General features: G+C 37.7%; 1 protein-coding gene across 8 annotated transcripts in view; it reads right to left on the bottom strand.

Annotated features, from left to right (window-relative positions):
• The window catches only part of usp9 (ubiquitin specific peptidase 9), a 44,072-nt gene extending 19,704 nt beyond the window's left edge, over positions 1-24,368 (bottom strand). For 4 of the 8 annotated variants that reach the window (XM_084422147.1, XM_084422146.1, XM_084422143.1 and 1 more), the window contains exons 1-18: positions 24,005-24,368; positions 15,946-16,199; positions 7,400-7,545; positions 7,125-7,204; positions 6,817-6,929; positions 6,091-6,309; positions 5,639-5,754; positions 5,299-5,550; positions 5,075-5,213; positions 4,717-4,869; positions 4,236-4,340; positions 3,845-4,051; positions 3,550-3,686; positions 3,313-3,351; positions 2,559-2,692; positions 2,328-2,415; positions 482-824; positions 56-151 (exon numbers count right to left, since the gene is read on the bottom strand). In XM_084422147.1, the coding sequence (XP_084278273.1) occupies positions 56-151; positions 482-824; positions 2,328-2,415; positions 2,559-2,692; positions 3,313-3,351; positions 3,550-3,686; positions 3,845-4,051; positions 4,236-4,340; positions 4,717-4,869; positions 5,075-5,213; positions 5,299-5,550; positions 5,639-5,754; positions 6,091-6,309; positions 6,817-6,929; positions 7,125-7,204; positions 7,400-7,545; positions 15,946-16,041 (2,463 nt within the window). In that variant the 5' untranslated portion in view covers positions 16,042-16,199; positions 24,005-24,368. The remainder of the gene's footprint in view (positions 1-55; positions 152-481; positions 825-2,327; positions 2,416-2,558; positions 2,693-3,312; positions 3,352-3,549; positions 3,687-3,844; positions 4,052-4,235; positions 4,341-4,716; positions 4,870-5,074; positions 5,214-5,298; positions 5,551-5,638; positions 5,755-6,090; positions 6,310-6,816; positions 6,930-7,124; positions 7,205-7,399; positions 7,546-15,945; positions 16,200-24,004) is intronic. The other 4 variants (XM_084422148.1, XM_084422145.1, XM_084422144.1 and 1 more) reach the window with 1 other exon arrangement.
• Positions 24,369-27,855: the final 3,487 nt, after the last annotated feature.

Genomic DNA, 27,855 nt, shown 5'->3' on the forward strand with positions numbered 1-27,855 from the left:
AGAAACGCAACATTTATTACACCAAGTGATATGCATCTCCATTAAAAACTATTACCTGATTGGCTTGTAATTTTGGTCCAAGGTTTGTATAAATCTCTTTAAGCAAGTCAATTGCTCTGCTAGCAATATCATCAGTTCCTTGAATCACAACCTGTCAATAAAAAAAGGAAGACGAGAGATGGTTTGAGCTCAGACAGACATTTAGTATTTGGCTAAATGTCATTTAGCTTTAAAATACTAGCAAAATTAGCATTGTTCCCCTGTTGACATTACAATAAAATATACAATTCTGATAACTATTTACAAACCCAAATGTTTCATTTAAGGGCTTTTTTCCAACTTTGCTTCTTGCCATTTACAAGACAGTGACATATTTCAAAATTACCAAAATAACCAAGAGACTAAAGATGAAGACATTTTAGGCAGGTAACATCCCAGAACAAGCAGCTCTGAACATACCCATGAAGATCCAACAGCTTACCCTCCACAGGTAATCCAGCCCTATCAGCTCCAAGTCATCCATCATGTACGCCCGGCGTTTTGCCACTAGTTTTCCCTCCCTGCAGTTGACTGCCTTGAAGAATCGTTCAAAGCATTTCATTCCGTTCTCTGTCAGCAGTGAAGGGTCGAGCTGCAGCACATTGTTCTCAAAGAAGTCCTTGTTGATGTCGGGGTCAAGGTCGGGCTCGTCCCCCATAAGTTTGGAGTACCATTTGAAGCAGGCCTCCCGATCACACAAGAACACCGCATTCTCTGCCAGGCACTTCCAGATCTGCTTAGCCTGAGGTGCGCAAAGCCAGAGCTGCCCATCTTTCAGTAAGAACCTGAAGGATGAGGGCATTTAGTGATTTGTTAAGAGTAGGGCTGCACGATTTGGGGAAAATGTCAAATTGCGATAATTGAGGTCAATATTGCGATATGCGATATAATAAACAAATAGTTTCATGAGTCAACTTGCTTGGTTCTCAAGGAAAATAAATGTACACACAGATTAGTGATATTCAGCCTAAAGAAAAAAGTTCGTTAGTCAAGAGCAGTGAGTGTTTTTCTCTGTTCCCTTTGTTCTTTGATTAACTTTAGCGACAGATTTTTTTTATTATTGCATTTTAACAAGAACAAAACATAATTTACATACAAGAGTACATATTACCATACATGTCAGGGGTAAAGAAAATTTAAATAATGAAAAATTATTTTTGAATATTAATTTTATTAATATTATAATTATATTAATATTAATTTTATTGAAAAATAATAATAATAAAAAAAATAGAAAAAGAAAAAAGAATAACTTTAGCGACAGATATAATTAGTGGCTACTGTGTACTGTCCCTTTAAGACCAGCCGCTGTCAGAGACGCGGATCTCACACGCGCCTCATTCTTTCACGAGTCATCACAAGTTCACAACTCTTCACGTTCATCATAATACTACTCTTATGTTATGAAGACACTCGACAAAAAGACATTTTGGCATAATTGTGTGTGTTATTGTTCGTTCAAGCTCGAAAGAGAACTGTATTCTGTCATGCTTTTTTGTGCGCACGCACGATATTAGCGCGAGTCTTTCTGTCTGTCACAGTCACAGGAAGCGCGTTCATTTTGTCATAGTGCTACATGTGTGTTGTTCGTTCTACAGCGAAAGAGAACTTGATACTGGCACGCGTCTATCTGTGTGTGTCAGGAGGACATTCACAGGCAGCTCGTTCTTTTATGTCTTATCGCGCATGAATGGTTTAAAAGCATTTGCATTAATAAGTGTGTTATAGCTAATTTGTTTATTTAATATAAAATCGCAGCATTTTGCGTCATATAATCGCGTAGGCTTGACATCGCGATTGCGATTGCGATACGATTAATCGTGCAGCACTAGTTAAGAGTCTATAGAGAGTCTAAGAACTGTCCGTTTTCATAATAGACCTTGTGGTGCTGACCAAATTCATTTGATGACAAAGTTTGATTGGTGTGAAATCAGTTTTCCTGACCTAAGGTGCACACCAAGAAACTGTCTGTTCCTTGGTGTACAAAAATCTTGACATTTATGACAAATAATTTGATTTTAATAATACAATAGCCTAGTACACAAAGAACATTTCTGTGTGCGTTTAGTTTTGGTAATTAAATCAAAGGGATGAAAAAACAAGTAAAAATGTGAAGTGAAAAACACATTCCATTTCTGGCACCTTCATTACCTAGCTACAGTGATAAACAGTTTATTCTAGTAACGCTCCGAGTCCAATAATAATGTGAAAAGAGAAAGGGATGGAATAGAATATGGGTTCTGCAATCTATACAGCATATAGAAAGGCTGCTTGTAAAGTATAAATACCTCAAGAAATTAAGCCGTTCCTGGACCTCCTGAACATGACTATACCGACTTCCTGGCCTAACCGTCTGAGGATCAAAGTCTGTGTGCTCTGATAAAACAAAGTTAGCATCAACAAATGTTTAACATCGTGGGCATAAACCTGAACAAAAACAAATGTTTTAATGAATAAATTATGAATAGGTATGTGCAAAAAAAAAAAACACAACAACAACATTGTCAAGACTCACAAACCTTTTGAGAACTGCCTCATATTCTCCATGTATGCAGACAGGTTCTCTGCTACAAGAGTGACCAGTGCATGGTTGTGCTGCAGTTGGTTGATTAAGTCATGTCGATAGAAGACATGTGGGCTCCGCTGCGTTTGACTGTAAAGAAAGAAAAACGCATTAAACATAACTGAATTAAATTTCCTTCACATTAATTATTTTTAATATGTCCATTATATTGCAATTTATTCATCTAAATCGTATGACAATGGGCTTTTTAGGTATATAGAAACAGACTATTTCCTTGTCCCTAATTGAAAGCTTAAATTTACATAAGAGAAGCAATATCCCGAGACATCAAAGCAAAGGCAGAAAAAGAATTTGACGTCATATAAAACTCATTGCATAAGGTGTTGGAAAGTATTGGAAAATGTGAGTTCAGCCTTCCTCTGCAATTTTATTTTTCTCCAACGGACTCACATGTTTAAAGCATCCCAAAGGAAGAGTGCACTAGATCCAAACCTTGTCCATATACCAAGAGTATGCATTTGTAAGTTTATGAAATGTAACCCACAGCAGCACTCTTACTGTAAGAAGCTTTATACACATGAATCTTGTCCATGGACACTGATTGGTGATTTGATTAGATGGTGCAGGAGACACCAAGCAAATTACTCATTTACTGAAATTCAAAAGCAAACTTAAGCTTTAAAATTAGTTATAATAATAATAATAATAATAATAATGATAATATTTCCCAAAATTAACTGTCCACTTACCCCTCTAAGCTCTTTAGTAAGTTAATAGGTATTTTCTTTCTGAAAAACAACAGGGATGTGTACGATACATTTGCTACATTTACATGCTCTTCCTAAAATGTGTGGTTGAATTTCATGAAAATACTCCTTGAATATGAGTAAATAACACCAAAAATATATTTGTCCACTTATTTTTTTGCACTAAAACAAGCATCAATGCTACTGATGTTTAAATTTGGTTGAGACCAATTGTATTACCTTAAATTCTGGGGGGCTTCTCCAAAGAGGCTACAGATCTCCCGTATTTGCTTCAGTGCAGGAATCACCCATTTGTCATTAGTTCTTAATTCTTCTATGAATCTGTCTATCCACTGCATCTTCTGTGTGTCCCTGTCCTACAGCAGATGAAAAGCACTGTTTTTAATTTAACATTCTCAACCGTTTACATCATATCAAAATGAATTTTGGTACATGTAAGTACATTTACCATTTACATACATTTACAAGTAAATTAAGTACATTTTCCATATTTAACCAAGGTTGATCATGGTACCTGGGAGCAGCTATAGTCCAAAATCTTGATATGAGCACTAAGGGCCTGGTCCATGATATCCACAGGGACATCATCACTATGGGCCAAATTCCACAGCAGATTGAGCACTTTGTGAGCCATCACACCATCCTTGTCATCCTCTGCCAGCCGACGAATCAATTCCAGTAACTTCTCTCTCTGCTTTTTACTTGCATTAGTCCAGCTCTCCTATAAACCATAAAATGATTCCTTTGAAGACAGAGATTCTGTAATCTGTGGGAATGCTAGCAAGGCACACAGACATGCTGAGTCCTAATGAAAAGTCTACGTATGACCAACGTATGGTCTCTATATTAATAAAAAAACAAATAATTATGTATAAAACTGCAATCGCCAGTTCATTATAAATAACCTTGAAGCAGTCGAAGAGATGGTCCAGCTGTTCAGGTGAAAAATCCCACGCCAGCTTTGCAAGGAGATCATGAACATTCTTGACAATAGCCTCATGTTTCCCAGCCTGAGGATATAAATACCATTATTACAATCACAAAACCTCTTTGAATGACAGTTTGCCTAATAAAGCTTTACTAATAAAGCATACATTTTAGAAAAACTGCCAAATGTAACGCGTTAACAAATATATAATTTAATTATATTTACAGATTAATGTTTTGTTTTGATTGGTAATATTGTAGACATTGTATGGCTATGTGTGAATGTCATCAATGTTCTTAAAGGTACTTAATGCATTATTGGAAACAATGAGTTAAAGGGATTTTTTTCTATAATTAAAAGCAAATTTAAGAAGAATGTAAGAATGCCATCATTTCAAACAATTATACATTATCATAAAATATACATTAATCACACAGGAACTTGAGATTGTCTCTCACCTGAGCGGCCCAGATGTTGTCCAGGTCCTGAAGCGTTAGGGCCTTTTCTTTGATGACGAATCGAAGGATCTTCTCCAGTTTCTCCACATACTGTGGCTGATGAAGGCTGTCTCGCAGCACAATAGACAAAATGTTGTTCTGCTGAATCCATTCCTGCGAGAAATAAATACATGTTCATATAATGTTAAGATACAGATTTTAACCAAAAATGTATTTCGACTGCCTTAAAGACCTTTATATATATCTTAATGACAAGTTTCGTTTGCTCAGTATATTCAATGATAATGACCAAATAATTTGGCTGACAAGGCTCATAACATTCTCCGGTTCAATCGTTAAGTACTGCAGCATGACTTACTGCCATGCGCTCTGCTGTCAGCCATTCCTCTTCTTCAGGATTGCCATGACGATGCGTGTAGTAGGAAACACTTGAAATCACCTTGTTTACTTCATTTAGTGCATTCATTTTGCCATTAAAAGAAGAAATCTGCAATAACCTGTAACACAAAAGGTTAATGATTAAGAACAACCATTTAACGTACTGCCTAAACTGAAACTGGTTTAAGCCAATGTTCAGCTCACCTAAGAATCATTTTTAACCTAAATATCTCTAAATTCTTCACGGTTTCCTCTTGTCCTGGTACTCGAGAAGCCAGGTTCTTCAAAGATTTGATTATCATAGACAGGGCATCGTTTTTGGCTTCGTTCTTTGCTTCCTTTTTCAATTCCTCATCCGTTAGGTTTTCAAGAAACTGGGGAACCATTTCTATGATGGAAAGGAAGTACTTCTTCACTGTGTGCAAAGTGAGAAACTCATAGCACTGTCCAAAAGGCCTGCAAAAAAAAAAAAAATTAATCAAACCTTACTAAAATAAATTCCAGCTTTCAAGCAAACTGGTCCAATATGTTTGATAGTTCTTACTTAATGAGTGCAGCAATAATCTGAACATTCAGAGCTTGGCCGCTCATGAATCGATCATGCAGAATTTGAAACCCGTTTAAGGTGCCGAATTTGTTTATTAAATCCACCAACCAGCCCTGCAGGAAACAAATAAACAGGAAGTTGTCACTGAATAGACCAATACAGGATAAAACATTTAAAATTAAAGCTAAAGACAGATTCATAAACAGGTAGCTGGTGCTTAAAATGTCCATCAAATTAAAATACACGTTAAAAATGTATAGGAATGCATAAGAAAAAAAGGGTATTTTTCAGGTGCTGTGTGAATAGTCTCCATTTCTTTTTAAGTTTAACCATTTCAAAAAACGTCAATAATATATATACCTTCAATTCAATAATTCATAAATTGAAGGTTTCATAAAGGTCCAAAAGATTAATCTTAAATTTCTCCAGTGGCACAAACACCCTCTCACCTTGGGAGAGCGAGGGTCAGGTGGACGGGCAAACAGCTCATCCTCAGCTAGCTGAACCCCAGCAGGCACCGTCTCAGAGGGCCGGGTACCATTGTAGATGTGGAACTTACAGTGGGGGTTGGTGGCCATTGCCAAGAGTTCTAGAAGAGGGAACCAGTCCTGAGATAGCTTGGTCACACACAGCTCCACCAGTCGGTGGGCGTTATTAATGATGCACCGCTGTCGAAAGAATGAGACAGAACATGTCAGGCCAGAAACGTACCCCTAGAAGTGTTGAGTATGTTCTGGCTTTAAAATACACTAAAATGCAAATGTAGTTGAAGCACTTTGATTTACAGTGAGTGGGAAGTCTTTAAATGCAAAAACATTATCTATATTTGCAGTGCCATTGAAGCTGATCCTAGAGCAGCCATTAAGGAGCGAAAACAAGCCTTATACGAGAGCGATGACTCAGAGCTATGTCCTAATACTGCCTCTGTTTTACTGAAAGGAGCTCTTTGATCAAAGCTTTGGCATTTCAATCAAACAGCCAAATAAGATGAAGGCAACCAAAATAACATTATGTTTCTTCACAGCCACCCAAATAAGTAATCAATTCTTGAGAGGATAGATCTGACAGCAAAATAGTTAGTAAAACACTTTAATGTGGAAACAAAAAGATGAAATGTGTTTCTGAAATGGGAGGCATGATTAAAATGCCACCATCAAGCAGGTTGCAGGACTTACATGGATCTCAAATTTCCATCCACTAACAGCCTCATCTGTCAGTATTTTCGTAAAGGATATTGTCAAGCCATCTCTGAAAAATCTCTGGCATGCTTCACACTTGACATCAAGTCCTGGAGATAGAAATGAAATAAAAACCTATCAGAGGCTGACATTTAATGAGGCTGAATAATTCCTTTGAGAGCAAAAGTGAAAGCTTAAGATTATGCAGATAAAGGTAATACAGCTTCTGCTACTGAGTAGCAAAAAAACTAATGAATAAAGAAAGAATATCAAATGACAAACAAGAGCTAAAAATAAAGCATTACCTTTTTTACAAAGATCTATAGCAGCTTCAAGAAGAACTTCTAATTCACCCTTTGGCAAAACTGGAACGACCCAGCGAGGTCTGTACATAAAAAACAACAACAACGTAATTAGTCTACTTAATACATAACTGATAAGACACAGATGTGCAATCTCTCTATCAATGGATAATAGCCTAAATAAATATACTTCATATCAACATCCTTATCGTTCATCTCCAGTGCTCCTGATTCAATTATACACAAAATTTTACCAAATGTAGAATAAGAGCCCAAACCTGTTGATCATGTCATCCAGCTTGGCCAGTTCAGTGTGAGGGAAAGCTGGCTCCTCCTCCTCCAGGGGAGTGGGACAGTCCCCCTGACCCTGCTCATCTGGAGGGCTCACTGGGGAGTTCTCGTTTGATGAGTTGGGAGAGGATGTCTGCAATGCAAACAGTTCAGAGGTTGAGGAAGTGCACGACTCAGATACAAAGATAACATTCTGGGTCATTACTACAAACTTGGAGAGCACTATTAAGTGGCCTCATTAAACAAAGTTTGCCACACAGGCTGTAAAAGATGATGCAAAACTATGCTCGTAACACTTCTTTTCTGTAATGCTTTGCATTTACCAGTATAACCATGTAGGGTGGTTTTATCCACCTGGATTTGATTGAACCATTAATTGTATGAAATGAAATGATAGGCTTTGCCCCAAATATACACTACAATTCAGTTCAAAAGTTTGGGATTAGCAAGATTTTAAATTAATACTAATTTATTCATCTTGCAGGGATGTATTAAATTGATTAAAAGTGACAGTAAACCAACCATTTATAGAGCACCAAATCAGCATATTAGAATGATTTCTGAAGGATCATGTGACACTGAAGACTGAAGTCATGCTTACTAAAAATCAGCTTTGCCATAAATGAAAAGTTATTACATTTCACAAAATTTCAATTTTCACTGTATTTTTGATCAAATAAATGCAGCATAAGAGAAAACATTTTTAAAAATGTTATCAACTCAACTTTGGAACGTCTAGCATCAGATCTGCATGATTCCAGATAAATTGAGAATCACATTTTTTTTTTTTTTTTTTTTAAACAGAGATCATGATTCTGAATAGACAACTAAACAAAGTTACATATACTTTACTAGAGGTGATAACTTCCCTTGTTTCATCATCTCTTGAATGAATGATTCAATAACAAACCAATTTAAATCACTTGTCGCCGCTAATGGTGTTACAATGTAATTGATACAATATTACAATCTGTATTTGAAATGTCAAGTTACATAAAAAAAAAAAGATTGATCGCTAACATAGACTAAAACTAAAAACTTTTATTGTAACAGAAATAATGATAATGTGTGGGTGAAAAGACCTGTATTTATACCTATGATAACTGCTTTCTTAGTAAGTGACAGCGCAAACATAGATTTGAATGTTCCGGTGTGACTTTGTCCAAGGTTTAATAGACATCCGAATCGTTGTCATTTAGCAATAAGATTGTGTGGGTTTTTTAATCGTGATTGCAATCTTTTAACGATTAATCGTGCAGCTCTAGTTAGCATAAAGACTATTCATGGCAAATAAATGATGGTAAATGGTAAATAAATTAAACATAAGTGTAAAATAATTTACTTAAATTTTTTTGGTATTTTGAGATTTTAAAAAAAAAAATCTAGAAGATTTCCTTTTAACACTTTATGTGGTTTAAGTGAAAGTAAAAAACGAAAGCCACACTCATCCCGGCGCCATGGCCGGGCATTGGGGGGCCTGACCCGCCCTGTGAGTCACTAGTGCACGCCCTGGACGAGCATGTCTCCCTTCACCAACTCCACGTCCTTGCTTGTTTGAACAAAAGATTTTCTTAATCAGTAGGCTACTGTTATCAAAAGTTATCGTTTTGTATATACATAACTCCTGAATAAAAATAAAAATGTGTTTGTTCTGATTTTTTAAAGAATAATTTTAAACAGATTTGATTGGTTTGTCGATAATGAGCGGGAAAGCAGGTGATAAGTGGTCTTATTTAGAGAGTCATTGAGTCATTCATTCAAACTGCTGATTCATTAAGAATGAGCCAGTTGTTTATGAATGGGTTCTGAATGGCTCATTGAATCTTTGGCTCAACCGATTCGTTCAAAACGCTGAATCATTCAGTAATGAAAACTAGGCCTGTCGCGATAGTCGATAAGTCAATTAATCGCACAATAAAAAAAAATGAGCTCGATAATTTTTCCGGCCGCGATAATTCCATTTGCATGCTTGTTTGTTTTCCTCGTCTCTCTCTCTCAGTCTCTACCAAAGAGACTGGATGACCACTCTCGGTTCTTTAGTGTATAGGAGGAGTGAACTCTCTTGTCAGTTGCATGGTCTTTGTGTGGGGAGGCGGCGCTTGTCAGTCACATGGTCTTTGTGTGGGAAAGCGCCGGCGGGACTGTTTGCGGCGACTGCCAGGAGAGAGAGAAGACGCTAGTTGTGAGTTGCGACAGCGAGCCCGATCACATGAAAATGCGTATCTATACCACGAATGTTATTTCTCGTGCCATTTATACGCCAAAAATAGTTTTTGCGTGCATTTGATACGCTCTTTATGGCGTGTAATACGCACGCACTCCTCACCCCTAATCCTAACCAAGTATATTCAGTGCGTAGCATATACACGCAATAAAGCGCGTCTCCGTCTTCCCAACAGTACACAATCACTTGACAAAGTAACAGGAGGACAAAGTAACAGGAGTAACAGTGCAAAATTGTGCGATATGGCTTGTTGAGGCTTTTTTTTGTTTTGTTTACAAAGGTCCTAACTGTCAGTTTTGCCTGTTATGGAATGTATCACTATTTATGCCTAATGTCTAAAGCCTAATGTTTAATATTTTTTGAAGTGCAATTTTGTTTACATCCATTTTATTTATTAACAGACATTTATTTTGTTAACAGACACTAAGAGTCCATTGCTTTTATTGTTTTTGGTTGTTTTGTTCATTTTTTTGGATATTTAAAATGTTTTTCCGTTTTCAATGTTTAATATTCTTTAGAAATAAAAGTTTATAGATCGTTGAAAAGGTGTACCTGCATTATTATGCCATTATAATTATATTAAATGAAAATGGTCTCAGAACGACAATATTATCGTTTATCGCGATAATTTCTTGGACAATTTATGTTCCAGCAAAATTTGTTATTGTGACAGGCCTAATGAAAACACGGTTGAGTGTTATGGTGAGACAAAATGGTTCTGCTGTGATCTTTGTTTGGATTGGAACTATTTTCGCAGCTAAAATGGAACAAAAACAGTCAATATTTAGTCTAAAATTTAAGTGACTTAATATGAATTACTTGTTATTGAACTGTCATATGAAATCAGTCATATTTTCAATCGTGATGGTATTCAGCACTCGTGGTCGAGTGATTAACTGTATCATGTTATAAATATAAAAACTGAATTTTTACCACAATGTGTTAACTGAGTTTCTTTGTGTGCTTTGCGTTCATTTGTTTCGATTTCTCCTCGAGAGGCTGCGCGAGCCTCAACATTGCAACCTTGTTACCGTCAGTACATTATTATGCACTGTCGATCATTATCATTGTTCATAATCGATCATAATCGATTAGGGGTGCACGATATATCGGCCGCCGATATAATATCGGCCGATATGGTCATTTTTTTTACACATCGGTATCGTTCCGATGTCAAAATAGGGCCGATGTGAACAGGCCGATATTTGACGTGAAGTTGAAGATGAAGTTGACGACTCGCGATCTTAGCAGTAGTGAACACGCCTGAGAGAAATACACATTTCATACAGATGACATAAGCATAGAACAGTCTATTTTCTTTCGTTTTGAATTGTTCTGTTTAAAAATAGATGTTTCAAGCTTTCTATATATGTCTTAGGTTTGTGAGGCAGGTAGGTTTCGGTTCATTTGAGACGTGCTTCAGTTCACGCGCCGTTGCCTCCATGTCCTGATTAAATATTTTCTAATATTTACTTCTTATTTATTTTTGATGAAACATTGATCAAAATTAAGATACAATTAATACAAAACGAAATTAAATTTAAAGACAGGCTTTGTGCTTTCTGTTTGAGGTCTCTGTGAAAGTTTTAAAGCGGTCTTTAGTGCCGCGTTCAGACGTGCATAACAGAGAACTGTCCCGTCAGTAACATTGTTAAAGCAGTTATGTTTTTTCCCTCTTCATGACACATTTTTGATTGATCGTTTTTTGACTCGTAGATATTTGAATATATTGCATGATATTTGATACCGGTTCGAATTAGATTTTTCTCAAAAGTGAGGGCACGTGTGATTTGTGGATTACTGATAAGCCGAGTGGAGAAACAGGCGTTTATTTATTCATTCTCAGTGTTGAGAAACGTAGCCTTCATGTGTTACGTTATTGTGTTAATAATAACTAAAGTAGCCTACCTAATTATGTTACATATTTATTTTGTATGAAAACTAGCGCGTTCGTTACTTATGGATTAAAAAGTAGGCTACCGTTGTATCAGTGCTGCGCGAGCTCTCCCTCACAAACACGGACGCGCGCACACAGTGAGAGAAGATAATTAAAATGAAAAATTGACGGGCTAAGTTTAAATTTTGTTCTTGCTTGTTTGTTTTTTTCTATCAAAATGTCAGAAAGCATTTTGTATTATCCATTCGTGTTTTTAAAATTCGTTAAAAGACGGACGTTTTAGGCTACTGTTAACACAGCCCATATGTCGGATTCGTCTAGCCTACTTGTTATTATTTTTAGAATAAGTGATTCGTTATGCTATTATTGGACTCCTGTCTATTCATTGTCAACTGTTAACATTTATTCAGCTAATGCGTGCCCTGTTTAAAATGTGCAATGTTCAAAGGCAAAGACAGCACGTCACAAATAGAAGTCCTTTTCCCTGTGGTATTTAGTATCATATTTGGATATTGGAATAATAAATTAAGTAGCCTATCTTAATTGTACACAATGTTCCTGTTTTTTTTTTTTCCTGTTTTCTAAGGGTTTCTTAATTTCAGACAAGTTGACCAGCACACATTATATGCAATGCAATATAATGCATGTGTGTCGTATGTGTGACATATTTTGCAATGCATACAGGTAAAGGTGCCCAATATCAGTCATTTCTAAAGTAAAAAAAAAAAAAAAAAGTGTTTTGGAAAATAGCTCTTTATTTGATAATCATTAAAATTTGTTTTCTATACAGAGATATCGACATCGGTAAATATCGGTATCGGCCATAACAGCAATATTAATATCGGTTATCGGTATCGGCCACAATTTTCACATCGGTGCATCCCTATTATCGATTAATGTTATTATGCAATGAGGTTGATCTCATTTGTGCCCCCCTGAAAAAATGTAATGTCCGTCCGTGAATTTGTGTCACGGCGGCGGGTCTGCACCTTAATGATTCAGGTGTCTTATAAGCAAGCATAAAGTATGTTTCCATGTGAGGGATTAAAAGAATGAAAGCGACCGTAAGGAAGATAAAGCAGCTTTAAGATGCTCAGAGTCAGTTTCCTGTGCCGTGTCAATGGATGCATGTGGGCTGGAGCTCTGCATGTAGAGCTGAATGGAGCCTGCGGAACTTGGGAAATGTGGGGGTGTGCTGGAAAAGGCTCCTTCTGCTTGGCTGACCTACATAGCCAGTTTGCTTCTCATGTCTAGGCACTACACATTTCTAACCAACTGGTGTGCTTTTCTCTGCCAGGCGTCTCATCCTCATTGATTCCTCCCTTTTAACATGCATTCGATGAGCACAGGTGTAATAGATAACACTGCTGCAGTCTATCCCTGGAGAATGTAACAGTTGCCCTCTGAAACAAAATCAAAGGGAGCCTCTCGCCTTTTCTTTGGTCATAATGCTGGGGTTTCAGATTTTGACCACAAATGCATTAAACCATTGTTAAAGCGTTATTCAATCGGAAACACAATAAAGACAGTGATGCCCTTGCTTCCAAAAGCTCAGTAAGACATAGGCTATATACATCTCAGAAGAAATCCAATTTTTTCCATATTCTGAAACTAAATTAAGACATTCTCTTATAATTTTGTTTCATCCATTAAAGGTCCACACAAAACAAATTTAAGCTTCAAAAAGTTCATATACACATTAATATGAACCGAGCAGTTTAATCCAAGTCTTCTGTGACATAATCACTTCATATGATAAACAGATTTAATTTAAGCTTTTGTTGTAAATTTTACATATAAACATTGATCAATGCACATGCATTAAGCAAATCAAATATGGTACAATGAAGCTGAAACATACTTGCTGACGTACAAGAACCAATAAAGTTGCATCAAGCATGCAAGGTTAAGTTTCTGTTTACCATATTTGATGATGAAAATAAAAGAGAATATTAAAAATCTAAATTTTTAGGTGAACATTGATCTTTTTAAGGTCTCACTAAAGCCGCTTTCCGACCAAGTAGTTACAGGAACTTAGTTATAGGAACTGTCCACTTCTAAACAGTTCTAAGAACTACTCTCCCCCAAACTCGGTTTTGCTGTTTGTGTTCGCACCGGCCAAGTGGCCATAGGAACTGGTAGGAGGGGTAAGGGAGTGACGCAAGCACGGTGACTTTTATTTTGACGGAGCGACGGACCTTCATTTTGACGGCGCTGAGAACGCTAGAGCAAACAATGCTCGCATTCTCTGTGTTCATTAGTTAGCGATCTGTATAACAGTACTGTTTAACATGTTATTAGATAGAACTGTTATAGAAAGTACACAGTATATGAAAAAAAAAGTTATTAGCCTATGCCATGTGGTTGATGTCCAGTGTTGCTAGCTGAGCAGAAATACATAATCATGTTTGACTTGGTCCCCTCAAAGTTGCGTTGGATTTTCTCTTCAGCAAAAAGGTTTAGAGGCCCATCTATCACTGTTTGTATAGTTAGTTTCTGGAGTAAATATATAGGCTATAATCTGTGTGTTTACATTCTAGCTGTTTTAAAAATGGCGGGTGCTGGTGCTCCACGTGCGTTCAGTCAATCAGCGTACACTAACGTCACGGGTAGTTCCTATAGTGCTGGTTTAGACCCTACTCTGAAGTAGGACCTAAATTAGTTCTTCCAAATGGAGTTCCTAGAACTAAAATCGTTCCTAGTTCCTGCGGTGCGAACACACCGACATCCGGGTACTTTAGCCAATAGTTCTAGGAACTGTGAAAAGGTTCCTCCGGTCGGAAAGCGGCTTATCACTGTTTTCCATGTTTGTATCTAGTTTCTGGAGTAAATATATAGGCTATAATCTGTGTGTTTACATCTAGCTGTTTTAAAAATGGCAGGTGCTGGTGTTTTGCGTGCGTTCGGTCATCAGCGTACACTAACGTCACGGGTAGTTCCTATAGTGCTGGTTTAGACCCTACTCTGAAGTAGGAGCTAAATTAGTTCCTCCAAATGGAGTTCCTAGAACTAAAGTCGTTCCTAGTCGGCGTGTTCGCACCGCAGGAACATACGGGTACTTTAGCCAATAGTTCTAGGAACTGTGAAAAGGTTCCTCCGGTCGGAAAGCGGCTTAAGAAACACTTTTGACTATCTGCATAAAATATAGTCAACTTTACAGGTTTTTCTGTACTACCACTTAGAAAGGAACAACCTGAGATTCATGCAAAACTATACGCAAACTGTGATCGTGTACCGTGACATTTAGGGGCAAGTAAACCTAAAATCAATTATAATAACAGGCTGATGAGCAATTAAGTAATTCAAATAATGATGCAGCAGAACGCTGTGGATTATTGTACCAACAATGCTAAAAAAAAACCATGGAAAATATGTACACACTTTTGCCGCTTTTCCACTACACAGTGCCAGCTCGCCTCGGCTCGGCTTTGTTTGGTTTTCCACTGTGTAAAAGTTGTACCTGTACCTGCTTCCAGGTACTTTTTTTCGTACCACCTCCGGCGAGGTTCTAAGCGAGCTGAGGTGATACTAAAATGTGACGTGAAAACACGGCAGACTGCTGATTGGTCAGAGAGAATCGTCACTATTCACTGCGTCATCATTGCACGCGCCAGACGGAGTATCCTGAATAAAAAAACAGCAAAAACAAAAACATCCAAAAACAGCATACACTTGATTTCCTCCATTGTCCTGTGTGTGTGGGTAGCGGGTGTGTCTCGCGTAGAAGATTAAGTCACGGCAGTTTCCTGTGGCATCGCTATGACGACCAGGTACTATTGTGGAGGCACTATCTGCAATGGAAAACGGAGCGAAAAGCGAGCCGAGCCGAGTTGGTACTGGTAATGGAAAAGCGCCATGTGTGATCAAAAAAGTCTGACCACCCAAAAAAGTACTGTTATATCACAGACATTCCTAGAAACAAAGAATTTTTGGCATTTTCTAAGTTGTGTACAAGATTCATATTTATTAAATACTGGAAAAATGTAATCAATTACTACAAACAATTCAGAGATAAGCTCATGTTGATCTCTTAAATGCAGAAGGCACATACATTAAAGAAGAAACACTGTGATCCGATACAGGAGAGGCGTTTTTTTGGATCGTCCTACCGCTACCTAATAACTTTTCCCTCTGTTGACATCTGTTCCTTTCAGGGAAGAGCACAATTACAGAAACACATTTGCATCCATGAGTGTCAGCAAATGTTTTTTTTTTTTTGGAACTAAGTCAACTGTCAAACCAGATCAAATGTGGTTTGAAGAATGTAACGCAGCACAACCCAGGGGACTGCAAACCTTATCGATGAAATATAAATTATTTTCAGTGACAGTTTTACTTGAGTAACAGCAAAAGGCAGATGTGTTCCAACAGCGATCGGAATGTAAAGGGGGAATTCCAAATGGAGCACTGACCTGGTTCTGGGGCAGGGGTGGCTGGGACTGGCCATCCGGAGCCTGGCCCTGACCGTCATTCCCTCCCACAGGGGAGCCACGGGTCGTGGCCGTCATACTCGACACGGGGCAGATCTTTGCAATCTTGTCTGCTTATGTCGCTGGCACACCAGAAGAAATCAGTTTCTCCTCAGGAGCGATGGAGAACCGGCACACTTCTGAAAGTGAAAGCACCACCTGGGGGACTGGATATGTTGCAGAGACCATTGCATAACCTGGAAAATAATAAAGATACTAACATCAGTCAATCTTTAAAAGGAGTTCTCACATCTTTTGACAAATTAATTCACATGACCTGCCTGAAATTCATGATTACTGGATACAGAATTCATTGTGCTTACAAAGAGCTCATGCAATATTTTAGAGCTGAGCATAACTAGAATTTATTTTTAAATTAAGACTGTATTCATTTTCATTCTATGTCCAGGCTTAGATCTCATGCGCTCTTATGATAAAATCAATGTGAATTAACTTCCTTTTCTGACACATTTCTGAGTTGCCAGAAAAAAATAGGGAGGGACTTCATTTTATCTATCAGGAATTGGATTGTAAAAAGTAGGTGTTGCATTTCAGAACGGAGCTAGACCAAAGGTGAGATAACTATAACAATGGCTACATTACTCATATTACGTCACAGTAAGGCCTATTTGACATAAGCCAAAAGGGAAAAGGAGGAGCAGATTTTTAAATTATGATTCTAAAATCACAAAGACATTTTTTTCTTTGGAACAGATATATCTTGTACAAGACCAGGTATGTGCACTAATAAAGTAAACAGGGTGTTTTTTGTTTTGTTTTTATTCAAGCAAACGCTTAGACAAAATTTACCATGCTCTTTATAATGGCAACCTGTTTAGACACATTTGTATAGATGTTGTATAGTTACAAATCTATATGCAAAATACTTTACATTTCATAATCAGGGTTGGGAATTTAAATACATGAGGTCAGGAATTGGATACTTGTTATACATTTTATTTCTCTTATCGATTCCTTTGTGTGCATTTTAATATTACTTTAAACCATTTAAGCGCAAGAAGACTGGCCCGCTGTTTGCACATCCAAAGCGTGTGCACAGAAAGCCGCCTCTCATACTGAATGGTGCATGATACTGAACCAAGTTCTCTTCCGCGTCTTTTTGCACGAATCTGTGTATTTTGAATGGACAAATAGACACAAAAATGTCAAATCCTCGTAAACACAGTTGGTTATGTCTTAAGTAAACGTAAACAGTTGACAAATAAAACACATGTGTAATCCATGTAGTACATTGGATCCATGCAGCTCTTAAAGTGGCAGAAGCCTAATATTCCTGTTAAGTATTATTTTACATTTGATTACAGTTTCTGTACCTGAATACCTGAAAATCTTCTGTTTATTTCAATCATATCTTTGTTCAGTTGTATTTATTTGTGCACTTGCTAATTTTTTTATTTGTTCTTTTTTAACTACTGAGAGACAGTATATACTTGTATTTAATGCTGCTTGAAATTTATATTAGTTAGGCTAGTTGTTTTTGCTATGGTGTTTTTAAACCATAGGCTAAAGTTCCTTGTGAAAGTGTTCTTTAGCCTGTTGATTTTTGTCCGTGGTATTCAGCTACAATGAAATGTTTAGCAACAAGATATCAAATAAATGTGAATGATATCAGAGATAACCCTTTTTGGTTAAAATTCAAACGATACCCAAGCCTACATATATTCCAAGAGCTCACATTTGTTTGCTCATTCTGACATTTCATATTTAGTGCACATACATGGTTAGCACAGAACTGCTTGTGAGAAACAATGTTAAATGCAAAGCTGATCGTTTTGATAAAGATTCTTGAAGAACGATTTATAGTTATATGATTATATATTGTATAACAATCACTTAATAACTACAATATGTTGTTCAAAACAAGTAGGCTACCAGATAATTTTATAGTACATGTTATGCTTCCCAGGAGGATCCTGTTGGCTGGATCAAAGTGTATGAAATCATAGCATAAAAAACAGGTCTGGGCTGAGTTTCTCAAAAGCATCGTGAGCCAAGTTGATCGTACCATTGGTGGCAATGGTTCTACGATCTAATTAGGCTTACAATGCTTTTAGGAAACACAGCCCAGGTATAAGGCCAAATAAAGAAAAGGCAGCAGCAGAGCACACATCAGCACTGATAAGATAACAAATTCACTAACAACCACATGCAAGTGACAAAAAAGACATTGGTTCAATATGAAACCTGTCTATTTTAAAGTGAGGGTAGCTCGAATAACATGACAAATACATTGAGGGCTTTCTCATCAACCTTTCTTAGCAAACTGGATGATTTTCACAATAAAGTATAATCAAAAATATAACAACGTTAAAAGGTTTAAAGGGGTCCTTGATTATAATTTCACTTTTTTTAAACTTCAGTTAGTGAAATGTTGCTGTTTGAGCATAAAAACATCTGCAAAGTTACAACGCTCAAAGTTCAATGCAAAGGGAGATATTTTCTTTCACAGAAATCGATTTAAAGTAGGGCTGCACAATTAATCGCACGCGATTTGGCAAAGGCTGCGATTATTTTATGCGCAGCTTGTCAGTGCAACAGCTGATCTGTAGTAAATGCTGCTCCATCTGAACACCAGAGGGCGCTCTCGTGCAGACATGCCAAATATGCCTCGCCACAGAAGTAGATAGCCCGTCATTCCAGGAAATCCCTATTATTGTAGCTGAATAAACAGGAGATTGAAATGCTTTGATTGATTAAACATGACCAATAAACACACAACTACCTTATTCTGTGTAAGAAGCCACATCATCTCACAGAAGGATGCTCAACTGTCGTTAGTTTGGAGTAAAAGCATGTTATTAAATGTTGTCTTTTGTTAGACAAGAGGTTATTAAATGCTTCTCATGTTTGGAAAGCTGTCTGACGCGTGTTCCTTTTTCAAATGCACGTTATAAGTGATTAAAACTCAGTCCTTTCAGATGGAGCCGCGTTTACAGAGCCGTACATCAATGACAAGCTGCCCATAAAATATAATGGCAGCCTTTGCAATTTCAAAATCGTGATAACTAGGCTATCTCGATTTAAGTGCGATTACATGGAACCTGCGATTAATCGTGCAGTCCTAATTTAAAGTAGTGCTGCACGATTAATCGTATCGCAATCGCAATCGCGATGTCAAGCCTACGCGATTATATGACGCAAAATGCTGCGATTTTATATTAAAACAAATTAGCGCTGTTAACGCACTTATTAATGCAAATGCTTTTAAACCATTCATGCGCGATAAGACATAAAGAACGAGCTGCCTGTGAATGTCCTCCTGACACACACACACACAGATAGACGCGCGCCAGTATCAAGTTCTCTTTCGCGGTAGAACGAACAACACACATGTATGCCAAAATGAACGCGCTGCCTGTGAATGTCCTGACTGTGACAGACAGAAAGACTCGCGCTAATATCGTGCGTGCGCACAAAACAGCATGACAGAATACAGTCCTCTTTTGAGCTTGAACGAACAATAACACACACAATTATGCCAAAATGTATTTTTGTCGAGTGTCTTCATAACATAAGAGTAGTCTTATGATGAACATGAAGAGTTGTGATGACTCGTGAAAGAATGAGGCGCGTGTGAGATCCGCGTCTGACAGCGGCTGGTCTTAAAGGGACAGTGCACAGTAGCCACTAATTATATCTGTCGCTAAAATTATTCTTTTATTTCTTTTTTTTACCCCTGACATGTATGGTTATATGTACTCTTGTATGTAAATTATGTTTTGTTCTTGTTAAAATGCAAAAAAAAAAATCTGTCGCTAAAGTTAATCAAAGCACAAAGGGAACAGGGAAAAACACTCACTGCTCTTGACTAAAGAACTTTTTTCTTTAGGCTGATTATCACTAATCTGTGTGTGCATTTATTTTCCTTTAGAACCAAGCAAGTTGACTCATGAAACCATTTGTTTATTATATCGCATATCGCAATCGTAATCGCAATATTGACCTCAATTATCGCAATATGACTTTTCCCCCAAATCGTGCAGCCCTAATTTAAAGTGCCCCTATTATGCTATTTTAAAGTTTCCGAATGTTGTTTTGGAGTCTCCTACAACAGGTTTACATGAATCAAAGGTCAAAAAAACATTTGCACATCACCACATTTTCAATGATTCTCAAACGAATCGTCAGTTGAATCAATCTCTCTAAATCCCCTCCTTTCCACGAGCTACTCTGCTCTGATTGGTCAGACAGCTCAATCTTTTGTGATTGGTCTACCGCGTACAGCGCGCGTGTCGAAAACAAAATCGCCCATTGCCACAACAACGTCAGTTCTGCGTGTCCTGAGGCTTCCTACACCGTAAACTAAACACAGTAACGAACAATGACGTAGATTTTACCATATCAATTTGAGCGCGAGTCCGATGATGAAACACTGTCTGGAATAACTAGTTATTCAACCCGAACCTCCATCGCAAGGATGACTCAAGAAGGACGTTTCTCAGTGATACACTTGACTACTTAGTTTGAGGTACATTATATGAGATGTTGCAACTGTAGTTCCTCACCATCAGCATTAACAAGTGCATGTCCATCAACAAAACAATTATTTTACTTGTACAAATGTATTTACAGATTTCTTTTATATACATTTTCTTCTCGACACGAGGTTGAAGTTTTAAGTGCGTAATAAGTTGGCGGGCAATACGTTAATGTTTCATCTTGACGTCACAACGAAACGGGTTATGACTCGTATGAAAACCGATTCATTTCATTGACTCTACTTTTGAAAGACAATAACTTTATATACGGTGCACTTTCAGATTTAAAACTTTGCAGGATGTTTTCATTCATTTAGAGCTATGTTACACACTACATGATAATTTTCATATCCATAAATCCATAATAGGGGCCCTTTAAGGGACTACAACGAGCTTCTTCCCAGGTTGGTGACATCAAAATCCTAAAGTTCAGTAGCTCCGCCTACTGATTCGAGCACAACAAGTAGTAGTAGGTAAATAAGGGGCGTGATGCTAACACTGGATCGAGCAGCTAAGCAATAAACATGCCTTTGAAGAGTGCAAAATGTTGTGCAGTGCCAGGTTGTAAAAAACACAGTAGCTGCATTGGATTTGCAGAGAGCCTGAAATTTAAAAACTATGCTGCGCCTTCTATATTGGATCCATCAGGAATGGTGCAACACACTTATGCGAGTAAAAAAAGTTTTTTACTGTGTCACTATTGCTGTTACCGATCAATTCTGTGTACATGTCTAAACAAAATCAACAGTGCAGTGACAAGTGATTTCTGATATGTAATGATTCATGTAGGCCTACAGTGAGATGTTTGTGTCACAAAATCATTCTTTGTCAGTATATCAAACCAGTGACTAAACGGTCAACTTCACATTGTTTCTCTTAGTAAGATGAAAATAATCTGTTATTTAAACTGTGGTTAAACTATGTCTAGAAACGCTTCCTTTACAATCGCTGGAACTGTCAATTAAACAGCGCGAGTGTTCTGGACTAAACTACCGGTAGAATCAACGAATCTCATTTACATTGTGTTTGCACTGTTAGTTATGATGAAAGCATTCGTTAGTGTGCAGGAATCGAGTTAAAATGATGAGATCGCTGCATTCATGCACTAAACATGTCTGTGATCGGCCACAACTGAACTTATCCACTGCAACCTTTCATGCCACAACCTAAATATTTAAATATGATGCTATAGTTCTAAATATAGCCTAATGCTTTAATCAACACTTTTCACAATTAGTAGGCTTAAGAATTGGAATAGTAAAAACATGCTAAAAGTTTGATAAAATTACACGTGTAATACTTAGCTATTTCCAAATGCAAAGATGTTAGCCAATCACAGCAGTGGGCGTTTACACTGAAGTCTCACAGCAGACACGCCAGTTAAAACAGAGCGTTCAAATCCGAGGGCTAAAACCAGGCCTTTCATTTCTAAAATTCTAATTTTTGACCATACATTATAAGTGAGAAACATTATAAAATAATAAAATAATGCAGCTCATGACCCCTGTAAAGAAATTTTAAGTGTCATGGTAAGTTAATACTAACAACTTTGGATGTGCTACAGAAATCCAAAAGAATATTTTTGATTTTAGGAAATATTTCAAATAAAGCATGTCTGCGAAATGTAATAAAACCCTAAACAGCAGTCTTTTTTCATTGCACTCACCGAATTGCCAAATGGCTCTCATAGAAATAAGGCGGAATAGCTGCAGCTATACTCAACGATTCAATGGATGTTTGATTTGTAATGAGCAAAACATTTTCGTTAGCTACAAAAAAAAAAAGAAGACAAAGCCAAACCAACACAAATTTCATACATGAGAAAGAAATGCTGACATGGCATTTGGGCACTGATTTCTGTAAAGTTATGCACCAAATAAACCTCTTGCGTCTTTGCTGTTGATCAATGAGAGCAATCCTAGTATTTTGTTAAAAAAAGAAAAAAGAAAAGAAAAGAAATCTCTATAAAAAAAAAAAATCTCCATCACAGCATTACTGGTTTTAAAAGTATTACAAATATTTTAAACATCCATTTAACTTAAAGAACTTGGGATATCAAATTAAACTATACAGAAATTCACAAAGGTTAGTGTAACAATTTATAAACACATTTGACCAATGTTGGAAAATAAGAGTTCTTCAATAAGGTTTTTCAAAATGACAACAAAGCTCGACTTGACCTTTCAATGAAAAGTATTCCCTAATACAAGAGAAAAACTTCCCACAAATCAGAAGACAGTAACACACAGAATCAGACTGAGTAAGATTCTTTTAAACTTTTAAACTAACCTGCTGGTTTGCCAGTAATTATGGACAGGCCAGCATGCATAATGAATACAGAAACATTTCCCTGTAACAATGTGACATCACACTACAGTACACAGATATAACAATTCCCTAATATTATAACACTCACACACACACACCATTCACATTTATCATAATAAACCCACCAGATGCCCAAGAACTCGCAAGCAGAATAAAAACGTACAGACTAACCTGATTAGATAATGGGAGGAAATTAACCTTACTGTCGCTAATGGACAAAGATGGGCGTTTCCCATAACGGCAATATAAATATTGTAGCTATGAGAAATACTGAGACATATTGTAGCTCTCCATATTCCAGAATACTGAATTATACATAAAAGAGGTGATATTGGCTGTTTCACAAAACACATTGAGCTGCTACCTAGACAGCCTATGACGCCCAAAATGTTGTCAAGGAAGGGAGCTTACAAGGTTTTCAGCCTCGGTCAATTTAAAATCTGAAACGCGCCTACGATGACCAAATATATATTGTCTGGGTGGGCAGCACACTTGGTTTCGAGACACAGCCATTATGTATTGGGCCTAGTTTGAAACTGTGGCAGTTTAGGCCCGTTTCCTCTTCCAAACACAATCAGAGTTACAACAGGGTTATCTGTGTAACCAGCCATGCATAAAATGTTATTAAAGCTCTGAGGCTTTAGATTATACTGTTTTGGTACATACAATCTAAATTTATAACTCAAAAGTAAGAGCGAAAGTGAATGTAAATACAGCAGCAGAAACAAGCTAACGTGCTAACGGCTAACAGCTGGACTCCAGCAAAACACAATCAGCTCGTGACAGTGGATTTAAAGCTATTAAAACATCTAAACACCCATTTTAATTATCCAAAAAGCCCATATTATACTTCATAACCTGCAAAAAATCTAAAAAGGATCAACTAGTATCAAAAACAACCGACCTGCCCACGTCAAAACCACTTGTTTAGCCACAAATCAACCTCCTCGAACAGAGCTGCCGTTAAATGTAAATGCTATATAGCTCGAATAGATCTTCAAAGCGACTGAACTGCTAAAGTGCGCGGGGACTGTAAATATATAAGCGTTGACAAATATTCAGACGTATTTAATTCGTTCATTGAGCTGTTCGAGCTAAGCTAAGTGAGCACTGACTTGCAAATCATCTGCCATTAGCGGCTAGTTTCCTTTAGCTTCACACACAAACCCACTTACCGAGAATCAAACGGGATCTTTCCTCCATACGATCCCAGATCGGATCATTTAAGTGCTGTTTAATAATTACTCAGCCGCGTGCATGTGCCTGACTGTCCCGATTATAAATAACACGCTTGTGTTGAGATCAGACCATTGGTTTATTGTCTGCTGTTGGGTGTTTTTCCTGCGTCACCAGCATCGACTACTGCTGCTGCTGCCCCCCTCCCTTAAACTGCCTCCAGTCGCTCGCTCGCTCGCTCTCTCTCTCTCTCTCTCTCTCTCTCTCTCTCCTGTGTCAGGCTGCTTAGAGACCCGTCACCGTGCTATGGATGGAAGTAAATGAGAAGTATATCCGTGCACTAACTGCCTGGACGTGTGACTCAGCTGGGCATGCGTGGTTTCGAGGACAGCTCGCCTTCCTGACATCAGATTTGTGATATTAAAAATCATTCTTCAAAAATCATTCTTCTTGTAACGAAATGACTTAGTTTTTTGATGCACCTGAACACATTTATACAGGAAATGTTGATGGATCAAAACGTTTGTATAGTGATAAAGTTATTGAGATTACTCTTAATTTTCTGCTATAAGTTTTTCTTTTTCTTTTGTGGTGTAGGCCTATCTTGGACAAAGCATTTAAAATGATTTATAATTTTTTTTTTTAAATCATTTATATTTAAACGTATCGTAGAGTAAAATTTTATATATTATACATTTCTGAATTCTGTGAACTGGAGATTGATTGAACTTGTTTAACCATTGTCTATTCAAGATTGTTCTGGAAGAATTCGGACAGTATCATTTTGGTAAGAATTGGTGTCATTAATGTGACACTATATTTTAAAGATTGTTAACTGCATTTTGGAATGTTCATACATTTTAGAAATAAAATAAACATATAATGTATGGTTATTAATAATATAATATGAATTTAAAGCTGAATTTAAATGTCAGCTTTTTAGGGGAAAAAAAACCCACTGAAACATCTTCATGGAATAGCAATTTATCTATACAATTTTAAATAATGTTTTTCTCTGGCAATGTTGTTAATGTAACTATGTAAAACACCTCTTTTCTGTGTAAAAAAAATTATAATAAAAATTTAGGGACAACAACATAAGCACATAGCTTTTTTCTCACACTCACTCTTAGCTAAAGGAAAGTAGTGTTCCAAGCAGGCAACATGAGCATCGTCTAGGAGAAAAAACGGTTGCATATGACGTTTTCCTGCATGCTTGAAAGACTAGGACTGGGTGATGCACTGCATGAAAGCCAATGCATCAGAAACAACAAACCTATGAGTGTGACATTTGATTACACTTTAAAATCTAAACATTTTGAAACTGGCTGTCTTGGCACATGCCAAAAATATATTTATTTTAAGTAGATGACATGTAACCAGGAAACATTAGGCATTATTTCATGATAAATGCTTTGAAGAATTGTTATGCTACATGGTTGTCACATGACCTCATCATGTGAGTGGCATAGAACAATTGAGTTGGAAATAAAACTTTCTTTCCGTTTCTTTTTCAATTTTGTGAGAACATTTCTGTCAGTCCGATAAAGTGAGTAAAATAAGAGATATGCTCAAATTAGTGGCTGCTACTTATGGCTCACTCATCAAAAATGAAGTTAAGTGAAGTGCATTGCATTGTGGGATACAGTATTTTGTACAGTGTGCTGTGATTGTGTACTGCACATTTTAACAAATGTAGGTCATGTAAGTCATTCATGTACTGTATGCAAACAATTCTATAGGCTACTGTATACATGCTGTATACATAATGTAAAAACGTAAGAGTAGACTATGTTAGTATGCTATTCCGAACACAGATTATCAATTTTGTAGACCAAAACATTGATAAACATCTTTTACAACAACTGTTTGCTTTAGAAGAAAAAAGTGCAGTTGTTTCAACTAAATTCTACCCAACTACAATGACCTGGATGAATGAAATGCTTCATGAACAGACCACCAGAATAACATGAGTCACTCAGCTGTACAATCTCTGCTTGAATAGCGCTTGACCCCTACAATCCATCTGTGACAGGCATACAATTGACTGGTCACTAAAAAAGCCTTTTGTACGTTGCAGAGAAGACCCCATGCTGGGCAAAGTGTTGATGTTCGTCCTTGTGTAGTGCAATGAATGGAAAAGGCTGTAGTTCCCTTTCGAGGTTAGCTGACGCTTTAGGGAAACTCCTTTTCTCCGAAAATGCTGAAGCCTGATTGAATCACGCTATTGCAACTGCAATAGCCAATGGCTCTCGTACGCTAGAGTGAGGGGAGGGTCCAACCGCTATGTAGCTCAATGCCAAGTACCATTGCTTGCCTCAGATCTTTCTCCTTCACTCGGTTATGCTGTCTTCGAGAAGCCATCTATTGTTCGCCGTTGAGGTACGCTCTTCAGAGGACAGTGCCTGGACTGCTGTTCCTCTGCAGTGTTCCGGTGAGTATGACATTTTTTATATTATGCTACGGATAAGCAATCCGCTCACCTCTTCTCCCTCTCTGATGCCAAGCCGCGGCAGCTTGAGCCCGGAAGTTTAGGTGATGCACCTGTGCCGGTCAATTCCCGCAATTCCCGGCCAAAACCTTCCAATTCTAGCCCTCGGTATGAATAATCGCTGCCTCTCTACCTGGGCTGTGCCCACACAGATGCAGTCATAGTAGACAAGTTTGTCTACTCTCAGCGAAGGCCTACAAGAACTTGGACAGAGAGCTACATAGCGCAGTCTTCACCTGATGTTGGCGGGAAAGTAGCCTTGTCGCTGATAGTGCTACTTAGGAGAGGAGGTTTACAGGGGTTTAAAACAGATCCTTCATTTGCATGATACAAGTAGCCCCCTGCCTCAGAGCAGCAGTCAGCCGTGTACAGAGCACAAAGAAGCTCCAATCACTCTCATTCACACGGCAGCCGCTTGCCTCAGCAGCATTCAGCCATGTACAGAGCACAGAGGGGCTCCAACTACTCAATCATTCACACGATATAAGCAGCCCCTTGCCTCAGCAGTGGTCAGTCGTGTACAGTGCACAGAGAAGTCCCAGTTGCTTCAGAGTGGAGACCTGCTATTTACAGAGCGTGAAGCGATTCAGTCACTCTCTCACTCATGCAGTGTGAGCTGCCCCCGTCTCGGAGCGGCGGTCTGCCTTACATAAAGCGCAATGTGCTACAGCCACTCTCTCACTCTCATTACGAATAACAAAATGCTCTGACAACCCCCGAAGAGCAACTAACACCCATGCATGAAAGCCATTTACGATCGAAAGGAATGTGAACGAGTTAACTCTCACTCCATTTCCCTACTGAAACACACATAATGCCCATAAAAAGGACTCTTCCCCATTCATTCATATAAAACCTTCTATGAAAGTACATGCATATCTCTAGGACATTGTGTGTATGAGTATTACTGTCTTATATAGTGTCTTTTGTACTGTATACAGTTATATGCATGCTTTATGACAGAACCACTAGTTCACGAGTTCGCCTGCCCATTCAGCCTTAATAGTTAATGGTTAATGTTGTGGAGTGTAGGGTTTAAATATAGGTAGGTGAATGCTCATCCACTACGGGGCTCTGGTAAGAAGCGTGACAGGAGACAGGGAACTATTAAACTCTTTATAGATTTGAATGATCACACGCATTGGCATCATCCAGCTGTACTGAGTTTTCTATTATATGTACAAGGTATTGAATGTGGTCTTTCTGGAATAAACTGAATAAAAAGATACATCAGTGTATGTCTAATAACTTTGAGTTACACAAACATAAACAGCAACTCACTACTGACACGTTATTTATATATAAACCAACGTCACATAGAATTGACAGCTGCGACCATATACACGTGAATCACTGTAT

Source organism: Rutilus rutilus (assembly GCF_951802725.1).
Source record: "Rutilus rutilus genome assembly, chromosome: 10".
NCBI classification, from domain to species: Eukaryota; Metazoa; Chordata; class Actinopteri; order Cypriniformes; family Leuciscidae; genus Rutilus; species Rutilus rutilus.